A 22,923-nucleotide genomic window follows, 5' to 3' on the forward strand; every position below is an offset into this window, starting at 1 on the left:
TTGTGGCTGGTGCGTGCAACATACAGTACCAGCCACTTGCATGATTTACCAGCATCTGGCTGGTAAATGGTGTTAATGATAGATATCTCTTTTGGAACAGGTCATGTTTTAATATCACCAGTTCAGTATATTTCAGATAATATTGCAGCAATAGTTTTTTAGTTGCAAATGGCACAGAACAAATGTTTACTTTGAAGTACTTTTAACACAGTTTCCCTGCAGGGGGATTAATAAAGTATTGTGATTCTGATTCTGAAGTGTTTTGCTTATAAGTTGTTTGCATTTAGCTAAAGTGTGATGTTTTTCCTCATATTGCATTGCAATAGCCTGTTTAAAGTGATCATATAACAAACAACTAATCAGTACTGATACTGTATGCTAATAGATATAGGAGTGATAATAATACAGTAAATGCTTTGAATGTCTTAGATATAGCTGTGCAGTATTCTTAACAGACTGGATAGCAGCAGACAATAGAAGGCTTATTACAACCAGAAGAGACATGAGACTTTTATTTTTTAGAGACTTGAGACTTGACTTGGACTTGTGACCAAAGACTTGAGACTTGATCAAGTCGCACCCCACAAAGACTTGAGACTTGACTTGGACTCGTGACCAAAGACATGAGACTTGATCAAGTCTCACCCCACAAAGACTTGAGACTTGACTTGGACTCGTGACCAAAGACATGAGACTTGATCAAGTCTCACCCCACAAAGACTTGAGACTTGACTTGGACTCGTGACCAAAGACATGAGACTTGATCAAGTCTCACACCACAAAGACTTGAGACTTGACTTGGACTCGTGACCAAAGACTTGAGACTCGATCAAGTCTCACCCCACAAAGACTTGAGACTTGACTTGGACACTTGTGAACATCTCTGGTGTGTGTGTGTGTGGGGAGGAAGACAGGGTTTTACAGAGCAGACGGACAGCCCGCAGCTAGAGATGAGATGTCTCCACAGGAGGTGGGCTCACACTAGAGCTTTAGATGTCCCTCTGTGGAGCTAAAGACCAAACCACGCGTCCAGAGGCATCCCTCCCAAATGTATCAATATACCAAAATAGACAAAGCAGAAACATTAAAGGGAAGATTACAATTTCCCATGAAATCAAAATAGATGTAATGTTTTGATTTCCTTAGTGCATATTCTTGTTTTTCTGGTAACAATTGTTGTTGACTCATATTTGTATACTCATTTATCACCCAGTTAAACCTTCGGGACCAGTTCCCCCCATGCGACTCTCCTTCACCAGCAGCATTGCCTGCTTCGTATTGTGGCTTGTATTCGTATAGCTTCACTCTAAAAACATCTTCTTCAGGGTGGCCTTCATCCTCCATTCCAACCCTGTCCGATTAGTTGGTACAATCCGCTGGCATGGCCCCACGTAAAGACTAAGATGGATATCACAGCCTGTGCCTGTTGTGCCCTAGCAGTGAGATACTTACATGCTTACAAACAGGACAATGACACATGGAAACTTCAAATAAAGAGGCAGATGTGTTGTCCTCTTCTGAGTGCAGCAGAGTTGTGTCCTCTGTGCAGGTGGAGTAGCTTTGACCCCTTTACTGCTGACTCTGTGTCATTCCTGCTGACTGCATCCACACTGTGTTTGCAGAGGCAGCAGCTGAGCCCAGGAGAACACACTCAATGTTTCTAACACCTTACGCTATCTCTCCCAACGTTTGTGGATTTCAACTGCCACCACAACTTAATGAATCATGTCAGTCACACACACTGAGGAACATGCAGCGACACAGGAGTGCTGAAGAATGTGCTCCTGGGTAGAGTATGTTTATTGATTGATTTATGATATTGACTATTGGAATCTTGTAATACTTGTAGGTGATATGACTCGACTTGTTATTTGCATTTGAAGTAAAAATGCTGTTTGGACGATTAGGCAAACATGACTCATTTTAGCAGTGATTGGATAGCCGAGCATCACATCCATCATACTCAGCTGCTCGGCTCCTCAATGGCTCCACTCCTCATTCACAGTTGCTCTGATAATGGCTTTGTGGCTGACGACTCATTTCAATTGAAATACATTTGCCTCAGAGCTGAGAAGAATGTCTGCTGTAATGTAGCTGCGCTGTGAGACATTTCTAAAGTAAACTCTGTGTCTACAAGACAGAGGAGTAGTTATCCCCCAGTCAAAAAGCTTCTTCTACTGAGGTTATCATATGAAACTTTGAATATTTGTCATCATAGTTTATTGTAAGGGAAACTTCTGTGTAGGAGCAATGCAGTGGGAGTCAACGACTCAGGAAAGAGACACGGGTCGTCGCACGCATCTCTGCTTGTCTAGCTGACATCTCTCAGTGGATGTCTGATCATCACCTCAAGCTCAACCTTGACAAGACTGAGCTGCTCTTCCTTCCGGGAAAAGATTGTCCCACTCTTGACCTAACAATCAACATTTGCACCTCTGTTGTTTCCCCGACTCAGACTGCAAGGAATCTGGGTGTGACCCTAGATAACAACCTGTCCTTCACTGCAAACATCGCTGCTGCAACCCGTTGATGCAGATACACGCTTTACAACATCAGGAAGATACGTCCCCAGCTGACCCAGAAAGCCACGCAGGTTCTGGTCCAGGCTCTCGTCATCTCACGCCTAGACTACTGCAACTCCCTCCTGGCTGGTCTACCTGCATGTGCCATCCGACCTCTGCAGCTCACCCAGAATGCAGCGGCTCGTCTGGTCTTCAACCTTCCTAAATTCTCCCACACCACTCCGCTCCTCCGCTCCCTTCACTGGCTTCCGGTAACTGCTAGAATCCACTTCAAGACACTGGTACTTGCGTACCATGCTGCGAATGGATCTGGCCCTTCCTACATCCAGGACATGGTTAAACCGTACATCCCAGCACGTGCACTCCGCTCTGCATCAGCCAAACAGCTCGCTGCACCCTCACTGCGAGGGGGACCCAAGTTCCCATCAGCAAAAACACGTGGGTTTACTATCCTGTCTCCTAAATGGTGGAATGAGCTCCCCATTGACATCAGGACAGCAGAAAGCTTACACACCTTCCAGCGCAGACTGAAAACTCATCTCTTTCGACTCCACTTCGAGCGATATAACTATTAACAAAGCACTTTTATACTAATAAAGGACTGGCTTATCTAAAGCCAGTTGAGTAGCACTTGAAATGTTTTTTCTCTATGAAGCCTGATGTACTTATATGATTCTGTTTTCTTCAAGTTTGTATTTTGTTGGTCGAACGCACTTATTGTAAGTCGCTTTGGATAAAAGTGTCAGCTAAATGCAATGTAATGTAATGTAATGGGAAGAGCAGGAGCTTTGATGTCAAACACTGATGGTTTATTTGGAGCTTCGGCCGGAGAATTCACATCACAAGTCACAGCAGCCACGGTCTGACTGCACGGTAGAGTTGCCACGTCAATTCTGAAGAACTCTACCCCGGACCCATGTATTTAGCTAATTCAGAGAGCATCATCAACATGCTGCATAACAAGATAGAACCATAACACCTCTATCAGCTGACGCCAACAGGCAGGAACATAGAACCATAACACCTCTATCAGCTGACGCCAACAGGCAGGAACATAGAACCATAACACCTCTATCAGCTGACGTCAACAGGCAGGAACATAGAACCATAACACCTCTATCAGCTGACGCCAACAGGCAGGAACATAGAACCATAACACCTCTATCAGCTGACGCCAACAGGCAGGAACATAGAACCATAACACCTCTATCAGCTGACGCCAACAGGCAGGAACATAGAACCATAACACCTCTATCAGCTGACGCCAACAGGCAGGAACAGGGAGACAGAACACTGAGAGCACAGCAGCCAAGGTTACGAGGTACGTGTGCTCAGTCAGGACAGTTTGAACTGATAAACTGGGTCAAAGTTATGGGCCTTGGAAAATATTTCCCCAACATTTATGATTATGGAAAAAGTCTTAGTTTAAAGAGCCCCATGTCTGCTTTTTGGGGTTTCCCTATAGGTTTGTTTTGCATGTCAATGGTCTGCAGAGGCTAACATCCCTGTGTTCCCTCCAGAGGGAGTTTCTCTCCCACACATCACAACACTCTCACTGCTTGGTTAGCGCTCCAACACATTGTATGTGACGAGGCTAAGGGGCGGGACATCTCTAAGCAGTTAACCAATCACAACAGAGCCGGCCAGCTAACCAATCAGAGCAGCTCTGGTTTCAGAAAGAGGGTGAAAAGAGGTGCTGCAGCACAGGCAGTATGAGAAAAATAAAGAGCTTTTTGAACATTAAAGCATGGAGACATGTAGAGACACTACATACTGATATACACCTGAACATCAGCAGGAGAGGATTCTTTAAAGTAGAGACACTACATACTGATATACACCTGAACATCAGCAGGAGAGGACTCTTTAAAGTAGAGACACTACATACTGATATACACCTGAACTCAGCAGGAGAGGACCTCTTTAAAGTAGAGACACTACATACTGATATACACCTGAACATCAGCAGGAGAGGATTCTTTAAAGTAGAGACACTACATACTGATATACACCTGAACATCAAGCAGGAGAGGACTCTTTAAAGTAGAGACACTACATACTGATATACACCTGAACATCAGCAGGGAGAGGACCTCTTTAAAGTAGAGACACTACATACTGATATACACCTGAACATCAGCAGGAGAGGACTCTTTAAAGTAGAGACACTACATACTGATATACACCTGAACATCAGCAGGAGAGGACTCTTTAAAGTAGAGACACTACATACTGATATACACCTGAACATCAGCAGGAGAGGACTCTTTAAAGTAGAGACACTACATACTGATATACACCTGAACATCAGCAGGAGAGGACTCTTTAAAGTAGAGACACTACATACTGATATACACCTGAACATCAGCAGGAGAGGATCTTTAAAGTAGAGACACTACATACTGATATACACCTGAACATCAGCAGGAGAGGACTCTTTAAAGTAGAGACACTAATACTGATATACACCTGAACATCAGCAGGAGAGGACTCTTTAAGTAGAGACATGATACCTTACTGATATACATCCTGAACAAGCAGGAGAGGACTCTTTTAAAGTAGAGGACACTACATACTGATATACACCCTGAACATCAGCAGGATGAGGACTCTTTAAAGTAGAGACACTACCTACTGATATACACCTGAACATCAGCAGGAGAGGACTCTTTAAAGTAGAGACACTACATACTGATATACACCTGAACATCAGCAGGGAGGACTCTTTAAAGTAGAGACACTACATACTGATATACACCTGAACATCAGCAGGAGAGGACTCTTTAAAGTAGAGACACTACATACTGATATACACCTGAACATCAGCAGGAGAGGACTCTTTAAAGTAGAGACACTACATACTGATATACACCTGAACATCAGCAGGAGAGGACCTTTAAAGTAGAGACACTACATACTGATAAACACCTGAACATCAGCAGGAGAGGACCTTTAAAGCTAGAGACACTACATATGATATACACCTGAACATCAGCAGGAGAGGACTCTTTAAAGTAGAGACACTACATACTGATATACACCTGAACATCAGCAGGAGAGGACTCTTTAAAGTAGAGACACTACATACTGATATCACCTGAACACATCAGCAGGAAGGACTCTTTAAAGTAGAGACACTACATACTGATCACCTGAACATCAGCAGGAGAGGACTCTTTAAAGTAGAGACACTACATACTGATATACACCTGACATCAGAGAGGACTCTTTAAAGTAGAGACACTACATACTGATATCCCTGAACCAGCTCAGGAGAGGACTCTTTAAAGTAGAGACACATACTGATAGACACCTGAACATCAGTAGGAGAGGACGACACTACATACTGATATAACACCTGAAACATCAGCAGGAGAGGACTCTTTAAAGTAGAGACACTACATACGGATATACACCTGAACATCAGCAGTAGAGGACTCTTTAAAGTATAAGAGACACTACATACTGATATACACCTGAACATCAGCAGGAGAGGACTCTTTAAAGTAGAGACACTACATACTGATATGAACCTGAATATCAGCATTATGGGGCCCATGAATACAAGTTTTCAGTGTGTGCAGGAGAGCAGTTGGACCAGAGTGAAACTTCTAAGCAGAATATTTTATTAGATAAAAACATGTTGTGAATTTTAGAAATGATTACGTCCATTCCGTCGAGTGTTGACTTTGGGACTCACTATAACTAAATCTGACCTGAGGACAGCCTGTTGATCTGCAGCAGGTTGGGGGGTTGTTATTTAGTGCATGATAAAATAGGAAAGTATCTGACTGCAGAGCTTTTTTCATGATGAGTTATGTCGCCAGCTTTCATTTTCTCCACATTATCAATGTCTCTCGTACCTCTCCCCTGTATCTCCAGTTATCTTACCGTCACACAGCATTGTGGTGTGTTGGCTTGTTTTCTGTGTTGCTTTTGGACTCTAGTTTAGACTCATTGCAAATGTTTGGAGTCCAAGTAGTAAACAGTCCAAGGTAGCCACTACTAGAATGCGCTGTCGTGCTGTCACACAGGCAGGGAGGGGGAGCGTTAGGGGTAGGGGAGAGAGCAGAGGGATTGTAGAGGGATAGATAGAAGAGAGGGAGGGGGGACGGAGAGCAAAACAAAGCAGCCATTTCTGTTGCAGCACTGAGAGGTAAACAGTGGGCGAGAGACACAGGGCATAGACTGTAGAGCGGCAGAGAGAGAGAGCTATCAGCTGAGCAGCAGCACTCCTCCCTGGCTTCACTTCTGAGGGAGACTGCACCATGACAGCTGGAGAAGGTAAGACTGGAAATAGAATGAGTTTTGTCTTTGCTGAGGTCACATCCCTCACATGTATATAATACAGAGTGTAATGGCTCAAAGATGATCCTCCCCCTGTGGTTTGTTTGTGCATGTGGAGGGGTGACGCAGGACTGAGGGTAAAAAAGAAGTCTCAGTGTTACATCTCTTATGTAATCCTCTTTTGTACAGTTCGTTTATTTTCTGCTGCAAACTGAATTTGGACTTTGCTTACGTAATACAGCAGTGTGGGAAGTGAGCAGTGGCGGTTCTAGACCAATTTGACTGGGGGGGCCAGGCTGGGGCCAGTTATTTCTGAGGGGGGCACAATAAATGCAGGACGAAAAAGACAAAGACAGTATGAAGTAATTGCGCATACACCTAAGAAAACAATGCAATACAGTTATTGGTATTTGTTTCACTGGAAACAACGAGTGCCTGAAGTGACGGCTCGCCTGAAGCATCTGACACTTGCCTCATGTCGGTCCAGCACCAAACGAGCTGAGAGAGTTATCGTCAATATGTAAACTGCTCCAAATGGCTCTCTACAGAACATAGCCAAATGACACCAGTAGATTTTGGATGTACGAGCGGAACGTTTGTCTCAAAACTCTGTGTGTATATATATACTGTAAAGACAATCCACAAACAGAGAATTCAGATCCAAAACACATTTTTGATCCACAAATACAAAATGGATTCACAAATGCTTGATCGAAAGTCTTAAATATTGGAGAGATACTAAAAATTCCTTTTGTTTATTTGCAAATTAATTATAGTATTCACAAATCTTTTTTTCATTTGTGGAATTATTTTGAATTACACACAAATTATTTCTCTGTTCACACAAATATTATTGAGACAAATCTACCCCCATACACTTTTTACCTGGACCCTGAACAGTTTGGTCCTTACCGCTGAATGAGTTGTATCGGCAGCATTTCAGACTACTCTCACAAATGAATTTCTCTCACCATAAGCCTCTTAGTGTAATGCAGTACAGTAAAACCCCAAAAGTGCACAGATCTCTATTTGTAGAGCTCACGTGTTTCATTAGGTTCATTCCCTCATACAGACCACTGATGAGAGTATATATTATTCATGCTAATGTCAGTAGTATAGAACACAATGTAACAGTTACACACATAAATGTATGCTGCTATGTTATATTTTTAAATGACCTTATAGAATTACACATTTTTCCTCTACAATAAAATGTGTGTGGAGTCTGAAATAGACAAATGTACGCCTGCGTATTGACATTTATCTGAGCTGGTTCCACTTTGGCCAAATATTGACAAATGCAACTGACTGACAATATTTGTTATCAACACATTAATGAATGGCTTATGTCGCTTTATCACTTCATGGTTTATGTAAAACGTCGGCAAATAGTGAAAAAGGCATATCACAAATACCCAGAATCCAGAATCCAAGGTGATGTTTTTTTCACTAACAGTCCAAAACTAAAAGAAAAAATGTATAAAACATGATTTATTTTCTCATTTTACAACCAGTGAAAAACGACTGAAATGTTTAAAATAGTTTCCAATTGTTAGTTAATCAACTTAATCTGTAGTTCCACTAAAATGGTGTCATGATTCTGTAACACGTTTCATATCTGAGTGAGTGTTGTCAGAGTCCGTCTGGTTCTGTATGGAACCATTTAGATCAATGCACAGTGCATACTGAGGCTCCACACAGAGCAGCAGTATTTATAACCACAGAGAGGACGGCCGGCCTGCGCTCTCAGAATATGGGAGGATTGTCGTAATCAGGGAACATCAGCCAATGGCTTCTCACTTTCTTCAACACTATCACAGAACGTCTTTGTAATTGCGTTAATCTCAGAGGCTTTGTGTGTGCGAGCTACTTTCAGCATCCTGGATTTCTGGTCCTTTGCTGTCCATGGCAGACTTTCTGTCCGTCTGTTCTCCAGTGTTCTTCTGTGAGAAGAGCTCAGCAGATCTGCAGCTCAACTTCACTTCCAGCGTTTTTGCTCATTTAAGATTTGCAGATTATTATGTGGAAAAGCTTCTGAATTGATTTAGCTGTACTTTCATCTTTCTGGCACTAACTGGATTATTTCCGAGGTGGAATACCCCTCCAGCCACGTTATGATAAGATACTTTTTCATGTCCAGGGCATCACATTGGGATGTGTGTATAAAGAGAGTCATACTTCCTCCAGCTCTGAAGGAGGAAATGAGTTCCCAGGATTATTAAAACCTGATGTACATTTGAGCTAGGCTACTGTCATGGGTTTAGGACGACACAAGACAAGTGCCTCTGTCTGTGCGTTGTGCCTGAACGCTGTGTGTGCAGGCAAGTCTGTGTGTGTGTTATATAATGCACCATGTATGAAAAAGTGAACACCAGGGGGCTGAATGCTTATTCTAAGAAATCCCTTTGATCATCACACTCCCAGAGTGCCCTGCTCTGCAGAGAGATTAACGTGTTTTCTTCTGTGTGTGGGGTGTGGGGGTGTATCTGCTGCTATTGGCTAATTCAGTGTGGAGGATCTGAAGAAAGAGCTTTTCTATGCAGGGTTTTCTTTTACTTAGAAATGCAGTCAGATTTTATTTTTTGGATACCTCAGAAATAGAAAGCCTAGGTATTCCTCATCATGAGAGAGGGAGGTCGAGGGAGAGTATACACTGAATGGTGTGACTGTCTCCCTCTGCTCTCTGCAGTGATCTGAGAGCAGCCCCTCTGAGCTGGGGGGTGAGGGGTGAAGGGGCACAATGAGAGGGCGCTGTAGCTGTGGCTCCTCTGCAGGCTCATCTCTGCCAACTGCACTGAATATCAGACAAGTCCTACACACAGCCTCAGTGGCTGAGAGAGGGCTGAAGGGTGTGTTCATGTCCACAAAACTGTTTCTGTTAGCTGTTGAGACAATTGATATGTGAATCATTGAAAAGAACATATTAGCATCATATAGAATGTCACAGGATTTCAATATAAATGAAAGAGAACGTTGAAAGAAAGCTGATTGACATTATTAAGTTGCTGGTGCCAGTGCCAAACAAGACGATGGTATAACATCAGGGAACTGTGTTTACTGGGCCCAAATACCCACATATAGGATCTACTTTTGGAACACATTTTCAACACAATGTGGACGTTTCTGCTACTGGGGATCTTTGTATTAAAGCAACAATAAAATAAGAAGTTGAGTATTGTGATTTTGAAGTAACGTGGGATCATGGGAGTGGGTGTCACTGCAGTCAGCTTCTCCTTGTTAGGATTTCTAAGTGTTCATGGTTCAGGTGATAATGCTCTGCTTGTATCTCGAAGACCTTCAGCGATCATCCAGTTGAACATAGAAAGAAGAAACACTAAGAAGTGTATGTGAAATGTGTCTTAAAACTGGATACATTCAGGATAGCCACTGATTGATAACACTGCTTCATGTTCAAAGGGGATAAGACTCATTCAAATGTATCTGGTTTTCCACTATTTTGGAAACACGAGTAAGACTAATCCAAATATCAAACTAGTTGTTTTTTATATATATATTTTATATTTGGAAACTTTGAGGACAAGCTTTGAAAAACCTCCTGAATGTTGCCAGTGACATCAGATGCACAGGACTGCCTATACCACACGTGTCAAACTCAAGGCCCGCGGGCCAAATCAGGCCCGTGGTGGATTTAATTTCGGCCCGCAGGATAATTTGTAATTACTATTAGATCTGGCCCTCCGGTATATTGCACGCACACCTTCACTCCATCCTGAGGGTCTCCTCCGCTCAGAGCCTGAGCCCAAACATTGATGACCTTGATGAACCCAAGATGAGATGCCAAGTATCTGAACTAGCATCACAGAGCAGCACTGACTTTAATGGATGCTTCCTTCTGCACTCTCTCTCTCAGGACAGCAGGGCATGTTTGTTTTCTCTTTGAGGGAAAGTGTTTTGTTGAAGCTGTTGTTGGCCTGTGGGGAAATGTAATCATAAGAAATGACTCTGGAAAAGCTGCAGATAGAGCCATAAGAAATGAATGCAACTGATTATTTCATGTTTAATGTTGTTTTTATAGGCAATCATTTAAGCTTTGTTAGTTCCAGGTTTAATATGTGCAATAAGTTGATTTCAATAAGTTCTGCAATAAACATTGAACCAGTGCGGCCCTCGACTCGAGTAGTACTGATTTATTAATTTTGGCCCACTGTGTATTTGAGTTTGACCCCCCTGCTCTACACCTTCCTTATTTGATGAAAGCTGTAGGAGATTGCATGAGGAGCAGAATGAGAGGAAGTTGTGAGGAAGAGCGTTGTGGGCTTACATGGCCACTGAGAACTCTACAAGTCCATTCTCTGCTTCTGTTGCTCGTCTCACACTTCATTGTAATCTGAGTGGGACAGCCAGCTCATTGTCCTCACAACAAGACAGGCTACAATAATGTGTTCTCTGTCTGCTGTGACATATCAACCCCACAATCAGGGACGGTTTTCAGCGCAGTATATTGGAAAGATTGCATTTCCTTTCTTTTTTCTACCGGAAATGGAATATGTATGAACTTTGTGTTGTGTTGATAACAAGGATTTCTTTTTCTACTGATGCAGAAGGAAAATAAACGTTTGCAGTTATTAATGAGGGCAAAAAGGCTGTTGCTGTTAAATATAATACACTATATTCAGGATTGGCAGTGCTCCTCATTATTCTCTGGTTGCTGATGTACAGCTGAGTGTTACAAGGATAGATGCTTATTGGACATTGTTGCTGCTTGTGTCATGATCGTTCCTCCTTATTCCAGCAAACACATCGACTGATCCACAAAGGAAAAATGACGCATTTCGCCTTTGGGTGCTCTGCTGTGACTCAGCATTTCCTTGGGACAGATTATTTTTGACTTTATGATTGCAGCCTCGGTCAGAAGATGAATTTGCACCCTACAACCATTCAAAGCCTGCCTTCCTATCTCTTTGCTTCTTGGGAGGTATAGGTGTTGAGTATGGCTGCAACAATCATTTCTATTCCAATTGGGAGTGTTTCAATGTAAAGTTGCGTCAGTTCCAAACTCAAAGGTATTCAATTAAATATGATGCAAGAAATATGATCCACATTCAAGAAGCTGAAAAGCACTTTCCCCGGCATCAATGACGTCGACGTATATCCTATTCTTATTCAAATTTCCGCTGTAGTGTTAAGGACCACAAGTCAAATAAATCTAGGTCTATTTGAAAAGCAAATAACGTCCTCTCAATACAGAGTTCCTCATCAGACAGCAGCCACAGTTTACATCTCTGACACACCTGTCACGATGAACAGGTAGAAGGAATGCATCTCATGTGGAGTGCTTGGTGTAGGAGAACATACAACGAGACCAAAAACAATCAGAAGTGCTAGTAATGTTAGCTTCATCAGGTCTGCCCTGTCAGCAGCCTCTCTGCTTGCTCAGCAAAACAACACATCCATGTTATGATGTAACACTGATCACTGGTCATCTGTCTCTGACGTAACCCTGCAGCCTGTGATGGACAGGCTCAGAGGTGAAAGAAGAGATGAAGGACACCCCCCTCCCTCTGTCTCACCCTCCCTGTCAGGCAGTCCATATTATTATTAAGAGGCTCCCCCATCCCACAAACCTTACCATCCTAAACGTTGTGGTAATCTCTCCTGACTTTGTGCTTTTATTGTTTTCTAAAGGGTACAGAGCGGGGAGAAACCCTCCGTGTTATATAATGTGTGTCAGAGACAGATTACTGGTGACTGCTGATGTCAGCTTCAGCAACTCTGCCTGCTCTATGTGTCGCAGTGTGGCCTGACCCCTAGTGCTCACAGGAGGGAGCACATGCTGCATCCCTCAATGGACCTGACCGTGTGTGTGTGTGGCCTAGCATTACTATACTTGTGGGGACCTAAATCTGTTTTCACAGTCACGTGTGGGGACTCGCCTCCCTTATGGGGACAAAATGGAGGTCCCCATGAGGGGAATCATTCATTTTAGGGTGAAGACTTGGTTAGGGTAAGGTTAAGGGTTAGGGTTAGGCATGTGTTGGTTATGGTTAAGGTTAGGATAAGTCTCCAGGACATGCATGTTAGTCAATGCAATGTCCCCTGAAGTGGTGTGTGTGTGTGTGTGTGTGTGTGTGTGTGTGTGTGTGTGTGTGTGTGTGTGTGTGTGTGTGTGTGTGTGTGTGTGTGTGTGTGTGTGTGTGTGTGTGTGTGTGTGTGTGTGTGTGTGTGTGTGTGTGTGTGTGTGTGTGTGTGTGTGTGTGTGTGTGTGTGTGTGTGTGTGTGTGTGTGTGTGTGTGTGTGTGTGTGTGTGTGTGTGTGTGTGTGTGTGTGTGTGTGTGTGTACACACTGTCTGTGATCAATACTTCTCTGTTGATGTGCTCTTTGTAGCATCGGAGATCAGGCAGTTAGCTCCTCTTCATATGTTTGTGTTTGTACTATGATAAAGGATTTCAGGTATGGTTGTCCTGCAGCCTTTCCTATAATTGTTCTGGTGCGCTGATCCCACCCTTTATATATACAGCCTATCCCACCCCCAGCCTCCTCCAACATATACATATCACCACGTTCCTAAATCACACGGTGCCCAAAACTGCCGTCAAAATAAAAAGACAAACAATTACTTTAATGTAACTCAAATAATTGCAATAAATAATTCTACATTTATTATAAACAAAAACTGCTACAAATGAATGTTAAGAGTATTAATTAATACAAAATCAATAAATAGCTCCAACAGTTTTAGGTTGAATGAAAAGACAGCCTTTTCCTTAGAGCTGCTCTGTGGCTGGGAGGGATGTTCCCTTTATTCTACTTGATGTATTCATTTGACACGTTTCAGATCGACTTGTGTGCTGCACAGAACCACTAGCAGTAGTTTGAGGGACAAAGGGCTGTTCAGTCCACTTTTGGCCCCCAGCTAGTTTTGCTATCTTAGATTTAACGATCACGTTTTAGTTTTTATTATGTTCTATTTCATTTGGCTTCAAAACGTTCTCACTAAGATTGCACCAATATCACCACTGTGACCCTTATTAAAGCAAATAGCTCTAGTAGCATTTCAAGGATTTGTTCAGGTTCTTCAATTTCAAACTCAATTCTGATGGATAACAGATTTTAGTGGCCAGGATAGTATCTAAGCAACAAGCGTGCATTCAAGTATTTAATGGGTTCTGCTCATTTCAGGTTCTTACTTTTATTTGGTGTTTTACATGCTGTATTTGCATTGACACTTTGGAGCGTACAGACTGCACCTCCATTAGTTTTGTAACACTTTTAGGGCAGTTCAATTTCACCGGTATCTGTGGCTGCTCAGCTTGTGGTCGTACTGGTGTGTCATTTTACAGCAAGGGTATGGAGTCCTGCTTAGATGAAGTACCGACAGAGTATATGATACAATAGATTTATATTTAAATTCAGCAACTGCAGTGCAACACATGTTTAATATGTGTTTATTAGCCTGCATTGGTTTCAATGAAATTGGTGTTTTTGGCTGCACATAGCCATGGATTCAGTTGGCATGAGCTGCACCCAACTGGCTCCAACCGGCACTGTTTCAGAGAGCCTTGTTATTAGTGCAAAGACTTTAGTAAGATCCTTTTATTCCCACTATAGTTCCACTCGGAGATCTTGAACCAGTGTAATCAGATTAGCTTTCCGATGTTGCAAAGTCGATTATGTGGGACTGAAATATTTATATTGGGCAGCGAGACTCCCAAGGGTCTATGCAAAGCTGTTGACATCTCCCTCCTCCTCGGATACACTTTAGTGTCACCCATAAGGGAGGTTAAACTCATTGAAACAGGTCTTACTGACTACAAATGTAAGAATGTCCCTCTTTAAACACTAGAAATATTACTGAATAAGTCTATCCGTACACCTTTGTATTGAATATACATAATAGTACAAAAATAAATATATATATATGTCCCTTTGCTTTCATGTCTGCAGTAATGACCTCACTCTGAGATACAGTATTGACATTTGTATAAAATACAGTAGTAATATTCACTTTTACTATCGCTGTAGTATGAGTGTGTGTATTGGCTAAGTACAACAATAGACCCCTCCCTCTCTCACCATGAGAGTCCCTACAGTCCAACAGCATCACCAGGGATGACACACACACACACACACACGCACACACACACACACGCACGCACGCACGCACACACACACACACACAGATAACTGAACTCAAGAGACAAAGGCTGAAGGGGTGGTTAGTCTGGCACTTTGTCTGAGCCCAGCATGTAACAGAGGTACATGCAGAACACACACACACACACACACACACACACACACACACACCCTGGGCAGATGTGTGGTGAAGAAGAGGGAGCGTCTCAGAGGGTGCAGCAGAGACATGCTGAGGAAGCTGATATGCAAGAAAATCTGCGACCGTAAGAGCGACGCCTTGTTAATCTCTCCTTCTTCCCTCCCTCTCTGCTCTCTTCTCCGTTTGGCTCTCAGTGATTTCCATCTCTTTGTCTGTCTCGTCTTCCAGTCATGGCTCTGAATTGTCTGGATCTCTTTCCTGTGTCAACCTGTTGCCTCTTTGTCCCTGTCCTCCACCTGTGTTCTCTGTGAATCTGTGAGTTGCTGTGTCACCGTCATGGTTCTTGTAGCAGCAGGGACATTTAGGGAGCTGGTTTTTGTGTATGAGCTTATCACTGTTCTGTGATCTTTTGTATTATTGATCAACTTATGTGACTCCATTGATGTTTATGTGCCGCTAATGGTAGCAGACTTTATTCCTTAACAGCAGTTTATACTAAGCCTATCTGCAGGAATGATAATAAATAGATTGAGAAGTTTATTTTTAAATCAATTATTTCCCTACATGTCCTCCAAAAAATAGACAATGACCTCGTTGTTGCCTGGCCTCAGCTGACAACAATCCCCCCCGCACCGTCACTCCGCTCCAGGCTACACCTTGGTGTGAACGTCCTGTTGAGCAGGTGACCGGGGGGGGGCATGTCGGATGGATGGATAATGGATTCAGGCTCATAACCGGACCGTTTCCCTGAGGCAGAGGTCAGGAACACAGTGACTGGCAGAATGATGATGCATTCACCATCCGCCCAACCGTTACCAGGAACAACATGTGTTCATGGATGATGGAAGAATAAGGATGTATTGATCCTTACAGGAAATATCGCTCACAGTCATCAAGACATCACTTTGAAAATCCCATCATCAAATGTCTCTTTTCTCCCTCTGTGGTTGCAGATAAGAATTTTGAGGATGAAGACTCAGTGGATGGAGGCCGGTCCTCCTCCTCTTCATCATCCAAAGCACCCCCCGGTGGCAGGAGGACGGTTATCAGCTCTGTGCGAAGACCCAGCTCAGCCTCCGCAAATAAGCCCACAAGTGAGGGATACACACTGTTCAACAAAGTTAACACTCTTTACCTCCTGTATAATCGATGTAGTAATGTTTGGCTACATTTTGGTCAGATCAACACTTTCCTTCTGCTTCAATCATTCATATTATTTCAGGAAATGTTTTATTAAGCCAAAGAATATTAAACCTATAGCATATTTTGTCAAAGCTTATTTAAATATTTTTTAAATAATATTAATTTACATTCGCAATACTCAAAAAGACAATGTGAAAGATCTAGACAGGTATTTTAAGATTGGACCGAACCAAACATCAAAAATCTAAAAGAAAAAATACACTTAAGAAGAAAGAACAATACAATTAAATCCAAAAAACACAAAATAAAAAAGGATAACTCAGATTAGGCTGGCTAGTAACATGTCTACCTTCTACCTTTCTAAACCTCTACATCTTTCTTTAGAAGGGCTGTTGAATTTCAGGTCCAATTCTTTTTCTTTCTCTTTTTCAAAGGCAAGGAAGCAGCTGCTGGTGCTGTTGATGAGGACGATTTCATCAAAGCCTATGAAGACGTGCCCTCAATCCAGGTATGCTATGCCTGTTTGGTTCTGTTAGTCAAATCCAGAGATGGCTGACAGGGAAGTATATTATGTCATAAAATGGATTTAAACACACTATGGACGTAGGGCAGGGATGTTCAAACTACGGCCCGGGGTCCAACTGCGGCCCGTGGTCCGTTTTTATTGGCCAGTAGCAAATTCTGAAAGTGAAATGGAGTATTCCCCACCACATGCAACTTGTGCTTGTCTTATATTGTACATCTTAAATATATATGTACGAATATATTACACAGTATTCACGTTTGAATAAGCCTCATTTTCAAGACAAATCTTAGTTGATAAAAAAAGCCCCAAAACATATTTACACTTGAAATGTACGCTTCCTATTCCCCCTGATTATAAACAATCTGAGGCTTCTGTTTAAGGAATGAGCTGCAACTCTTTTTGTAACAAAAGAAATGAAACCCTAGTGGCCCCTGGTGTAGGGTAACCAGGGGCCCTGCGCTCTGCAGGACTGCACAGCTTATCATCCCACCTATTGACACAATGTGCCGCATTTTGATTTGATTTCCTTTTTTTGAAGTCAAACCACTGCATGAAACTAGGTTTTCTGATATCTTGCCTTTATTTTGAAATGCTGTGAAGAGAGAGGGAAGACTGTCAATCAAGCAGTGGCAGGTGAACTGCAGGTTCACCTGTCAGCGTCTATACCCTGCCCAACTGGGAACATAGGGAGTCACCACAAAGGGACAAGCTATGCAAATTAGGCACAATCTGATGGAAACAAAGAAAAGGAAATGCAGCTACAACAAAAACACGGACTCTACTTAGAACTATGTGAAGATGGTTAAAAGATTCTCAGTTTTTATGAGCAATTTAGTTGTTTTTCTATGACATGAAGCAACCCAGAAAATGATGTTTCTGATAGGCTTCTTGTCAACTGAAATTGATCTCTCTGTATTAGTTGTATCCTGGATTGTTCCGAACAAACATCATCTTTATTCCACTTTTGATTAGTGGGATCTTAACACACTAAGTAGGCATTATGCAAGAACCACCTATGACCACAAACACATTCAATGAACACAAATGAAACGCTTCTTGCTATGTATGTTAACGTGGTAGCAGCTAAAAAAGACCCACATTACAATTGTTAGGCATCTATTTATGCCACCGATTGAAGTTCACAAAATTGCATTTACTCACACACAGCTGGCATCCACCATTTAGTCAATCAATCAAAGTGTATTTATATAGCCCAATATCACACATTTTAATTTGTGCCATGGGGCTTTACAGTTTTTAACATTGAGCTACAGACTTGGAGCATTTGTATGAGCTACCCTCTCTCGAACCTTACCCTTGAAAGTATACACAGTACAGTATAGAATAGCTGATTCTTGTTCTAACACTGTCCCTGCTGTCTCTCTGGGTCCAGATCTACTCCAACAGAGAGCTGGAGGACCATCTGGCCAAAATCAGAGAAGTGCTTTCTGATGACAAACACGACTGGGAGCACCGGGTTGTAGCGGTAAGACTCACACACACACACACACACACACACCACACACACACACACACACACACACACACACACACACACACACACACACACACACACACACACACACACACACACACACACACACACACACACACACACACACACACACACACACACACACAGGGTATTACCTTCTCACTCCTTATCAACCCCCACGGTCCCTCAGATCCACCGCAGCCGGACTCCTATCCATTCCCACATCCACACTCTGCAGCTTTGGGGACAGAGCCTTCTCAGTGGCAGCTCCTAGGCTCTGGAATTCCCTCCCCCAAGATCTCCGTGACTCTGAGTCCCTCAGTCTTTCAGTCCCGCCTCAAAACACATCTTTTCAACTCTGTCTACCCATAAGCCCCCCCCCCTCTCAATCAACTTCCTCTTGACTGCCTTTTTATTTTTTACTTACTTGTTTGCCTGTCCTTGTTTGTCTACCCTCCCTCATACTGTAAAGCGTCTTTGAGTTGTGAAAAGCGCTATATAAATCAAATGCATTATTATTATTACATGAATCCAGGTAATGAATACTTCCGCATGCTTTTGTCTCTCTTCCAGCTGAAGAAGGTGCGTTCTCTCCTGATGGCGGGGGCCACAGAGTACGAGGGCTTCCCTCAGCAGCTGCGTCTCCTGGAGGCTCCACTCAAGCTGTCGGCCAAAGACCTGCGCTCACAGGTGGTGCGCGAGGCCTGCATCACACTGGGGTGAGAGGAGGATGTACTGTCCCGTCCACGTTTCTAAACCACACAAGATCTGCCAACAGTTCAAATATTTTTAACTATTTTGTTTTGGACAAAAGTGAAACGTAAATCAAAAGGGTGGCTGGTGCTTGTGTGCGTCTGTCAAACATAGGATCAACTCTAGAGATGAATTGAAGTGGATAATCGTATGTGTTGCAGCCAGAGATAGTGCGGACACCGGTTGGGTTTCTTCACTCGTCGCAACTTTATTGTGTTGTTCACAACGAGTACAACTTTGAATAAGCACTTATTCACTTGCCTTCACTGCTCAGCTGCGGGTACACTTCAGTCAGCCTACTAACAAACTCTGTGACTAATTATCAACCCCAAACTTCTACTGCTTCTTCTCTTGTTTCCTGACAGGTGTTTCCTATCTAAAGCCCTCTTCCACATCTTCCTCCTTAACTAAAGTTCAGGGTTATAGATTAGGAATTCTCGTGCATAGATAGATAGTATCTGCCTCATAAACAGCAGTTAATGAGAGCTAGGCACCAAGGTGATAAAGTTTTGCCTATCTTGTTTTTTAAATTATTTTGGAATCTTAATGGTTTATGTAGCAACTTCAGGAACAAACGAAAGAAGTTGCTGATAGTCTGAGGTCGGTACACAAAGCTATGAAAGCTGTAACCATCTGGTGTCTTGGCAGCGTTTTCTTAATGGCTTTGATTGACAGCCGAGATATTAACTTCTCTAACTGATTCAGCTAGGCCAGGAAAACATTTAGAATATTTTCTTTCCAGAAAATTAAGCTAATGAACATGAGCCCTGCTCGGGTATGAAACCAGCAGCATGCTCTCCATCCAAACACATCCGTCATCCAGATTTGAATAACACCCTGATGAGATGGAACCGAGCGCAGACACACAGAAAGAGCAGCAGGATGATGAATGGATTCATGGATCCAATCATCACGTGTAATGTCACCACGCTGTTCGCCTGTGCTTCATTCCCAAGATCAGGAAGGAGTGGGTTTTTTTCTAGAAAGAGACAACTGCCAAACTGTTGTTTTCATTATTATAATATGTATTTATTGAACAAGGACCGTGCATACAAATACATTGTGTACAGAGATGCTATATTCCAGATTATAGCTAAAAGCTCATTTCCATCTGCAGTCAGGAGCACACATAACAATCAACACACATTCAAACATGTCATAGTGCCTATAACACTATCAATTAAAACAGATCAAAATACAGATCTATATAAATATCATTTGACAATTTATTTAAACTAACATCTCAAATTACAGTAAAATTAATGTTGGCAAGACTGGTTTCCCAAAATACATGTTAAGATATATACAGTCTATGGTTAAGATCAGCTGGAAGCATATTCCAATGTGTGATGGCCGTAAAAAGGAGACTGGGCAAATGTAGTGCGCCCCAGTGGGGGGTCAAATCTGCGTTTAGGGCAGATCGTGAGGTTCCGCCCATTTGTTCAGAGCGGAGCTCGAAGAAGCTTCTCAATGGTGGTGTACTTTACCTCTCTTTGCTATGTTGAACTTGAATTTCCTCACTATTTGCACGTCACGCCTTAGTTAAAACAGGAATATGGAAAGGGTCAGGGCCATTTAACACACCTGCCACAGTCCTGTTTGTCTTGTGAAAGAGAAAATATATAACACATCACCATGAACGGATCATCTTTCGGGGTGAACACACTTCTTTAACACCACTCTCTTCCCCTCTTCTCCCTCTGGCAGACACTTGTCTTTGATACTGGGAAACAAGTTTGACCACGGAGCAGAGAGCATCATGCCCACGCTGCTCAACCTCGTGCCCAACAGTGCCAAAATCATGGCCACGTCCGGAGTGGCCACCATCCGCCTCCTCCTCAGGGTAAGCATCCAGAGGGGTCTCCAGACCGCCTGTTCATTTTCCATTCAGCCTTATTATACCCTACGTCATCATCATGTGAGGAGAAGAGAGAAGATCATTGTAACTGGAGATGAACCTTACTTTTGAACTTTTCCTTCCAGCGCACACACTACCCACGTCTCATCCCCATCATCACCAGTAACTGCGCCGCCAAATCAGTGGCAGTCCGACGGTAAGAGGACAATAATGCTACTACAGTAATAAGGAATCTACACTACATAATGAAATGTCATTTTTATTTTTTAAATTCTGTTCTTGTTCAGTCTATAGCAGATCCGCAAGAATTAGTTGGTAGAAAAATGACCAACTATTTTTTATAATCTTAATTTGCAGCCCTGGTGTAAAGAACAAATCCATCTCTCACATTCTCCCTGCAAATACAGGCGTGTTGTGTTGTGTGTGCTGCATTGCTTTAATAAACTGACATGTACATGTACAAGTGTTTGTTATAGCGGCACTTCTCACGTTATATTCCTGTGTCATGGTGTTTCTGTGTCTTTCTCCCCTCTGCAGGCGCTGTTTTGAGTTCCTAGACCTCATGTTACAGGAGTGGCCCACTAACACATTGGAAAGGTAAGCCGTATTCCTCTTCTATGCAAATAACATTTAGGTGTTTAACAATCATAAGAGCAAGACAGAAAAACTTAAGAAAACAAAAACATTTGAATAATTTATTCAAACAAAATGGTTCAATGAGTCCAAACAAAATGGTTCAATGACTAGGTCTACAAATGACAGCCTGAATTCAGCATCATCCAGGAACAGACACCACATCTTCACCACCTGTCAGCAGAGCCATACACCTTAGTTTATCTAGTTCGAAGGGCTTCTTTACAAACATAAAATGTGTCTAAGTGAACTAGGCTGCATCTTAACAAAAGGATATCTTGTAATACGTTTCTCTAAGACGAGTATGTCCTGCTGGATGTTGAATGTTGCAATCAAACTCTCTCACTATTTGTATTACTTTAGTAAAAACACATTTGCTGTTTTCTCCCAAAGCACCATAGCACTTGGAAAGCCCGCAGTATGTGTCAAATGGATAAAGTGGTGTAGGTTATGTGTGTGTTTGTGGGGTGGAGGTAAATGCCTCTTCATCATCCTCCTCTGACATGATGGTATTTGAGTTGGCTAACATTTGCGTTAGCTGTTGGTTGGATGCACCACTGATGAGGCCCATTCAATTGATGAGTCCTGAGAGAACCATCATCATCAGGACCCCCAGTGATAAGGCGACTTTCCATCACTGTAACCATGACAACCTCCGCAGAGTCTTCAAAAAGCTTGTGAAAACCCCTGTGGGTGGGCACTCTGCCTGTGGACCGGCAGAGGAATAAAAGAGGGAGAGGATTCTCAGGACTTTAGCTTTTGAGGTCTTATCTGGACTTCGTCCTGCTTGTCTCCTCACTATGTTCCCTTACTACCCCAGACACGTGGCGGTTCTGACTGAGACCATCAAGAAAGGCATCCACGACGCTGACTCTGAGGCCAGATGCATCGCAAGGAAGTAAGTGTCATCGCACCGGGACTGACTTTGGTTTGTTTTTGTTTGATGAGACAACCAACTTATGAATCATTTTAAACAGTTTGAGTGTGAGTTGCAGAGTGCTGGAGATATCCACTGGAGAGATGTCTGCCTTCTCTTAGAGTGGAACGTTAGTGCAATAACCCTGCAATGTGCAATATAGACACTTGTTTGCAGTGCTGTGTAATAATCACTTGTGTTAAAGACATACATTGCCAACATTTATTTATATTTTATTATTACTATTATGTGATTTTCTTCTCTATATTTAATAAGTTAGCTTACTCTTTATTATTGCTTGTCTATTTGTACCTGCTTAGCCACTTGTGCTGTAACACTCTGCATTTCCCCACTGGGACGAATAAAGGAATTGTGATCCTGATTCTTCATGGCACCTAGATTGTGAGGCTCAAAGCAACACAAAGTATATTAACTCAACAGGAATGTTTTTTTTAGGAATCATGACCAGGTTGCTCAAGATAATATGAGCAGGAACTACTTTATTTATACTCAACTATACCACACAACTCTAACACCACAAAAGGAGGCGTGCATC

The 22,923-nt window shown here is 42.6% G+C and overlaps 1 protein-coding gene across 1 annotated transcript in view; it reads left to right on the forward strand.

Moving 5' to 3' along the window:
- clasp1a (cytoplasmic linker associated protein 1a) overlaps nucleotides 1–22,923 on the forward strand; it is a 95,553-nt gene that overhangs the window by 36,573 nt on the left and 36,057 nt on the right. Inside the window, 8 exon segments of the mRNA XM_034218423.1 lie at nucleotides 15,997–16,137; nucleotides 16,621–16,694; nucleotides 18,106–18,198; nucleotides 18,781–18,926; nucleotides 20,668–20,803; nucleotides 20,944–21,014; nucleotides 21,356–21,415; nucleotides 22,272–22,349. Coding sequence (XP_034074314.1) covers nucleotides 15,997–16,137; nucleotides 16,621–16,694; nucleotides 18,106–18,198; nucleotides 18,781–18,926; nucleotides 20,668–20,803; nucleotides 20,944–21,014; nucleotides 21,356–21,415; nucleotides 22,272–22,349 — 799 coding nt within the window.

This window comes from Gymnodraco acuticeps, unplaced genomic scaffold (assembly GCF_902827175.1).
Source record: "Gymnodraco acuticeps unplaced genomic scaffold, fGymAcu1.1, whole genome shotgun sequence".
NCBI lineage: Eukaryota > Metazoa > Chordata > Actinopteri > Perciformes > Bathydraconidae > Gymnodraco > Gymnodraco acuticeps.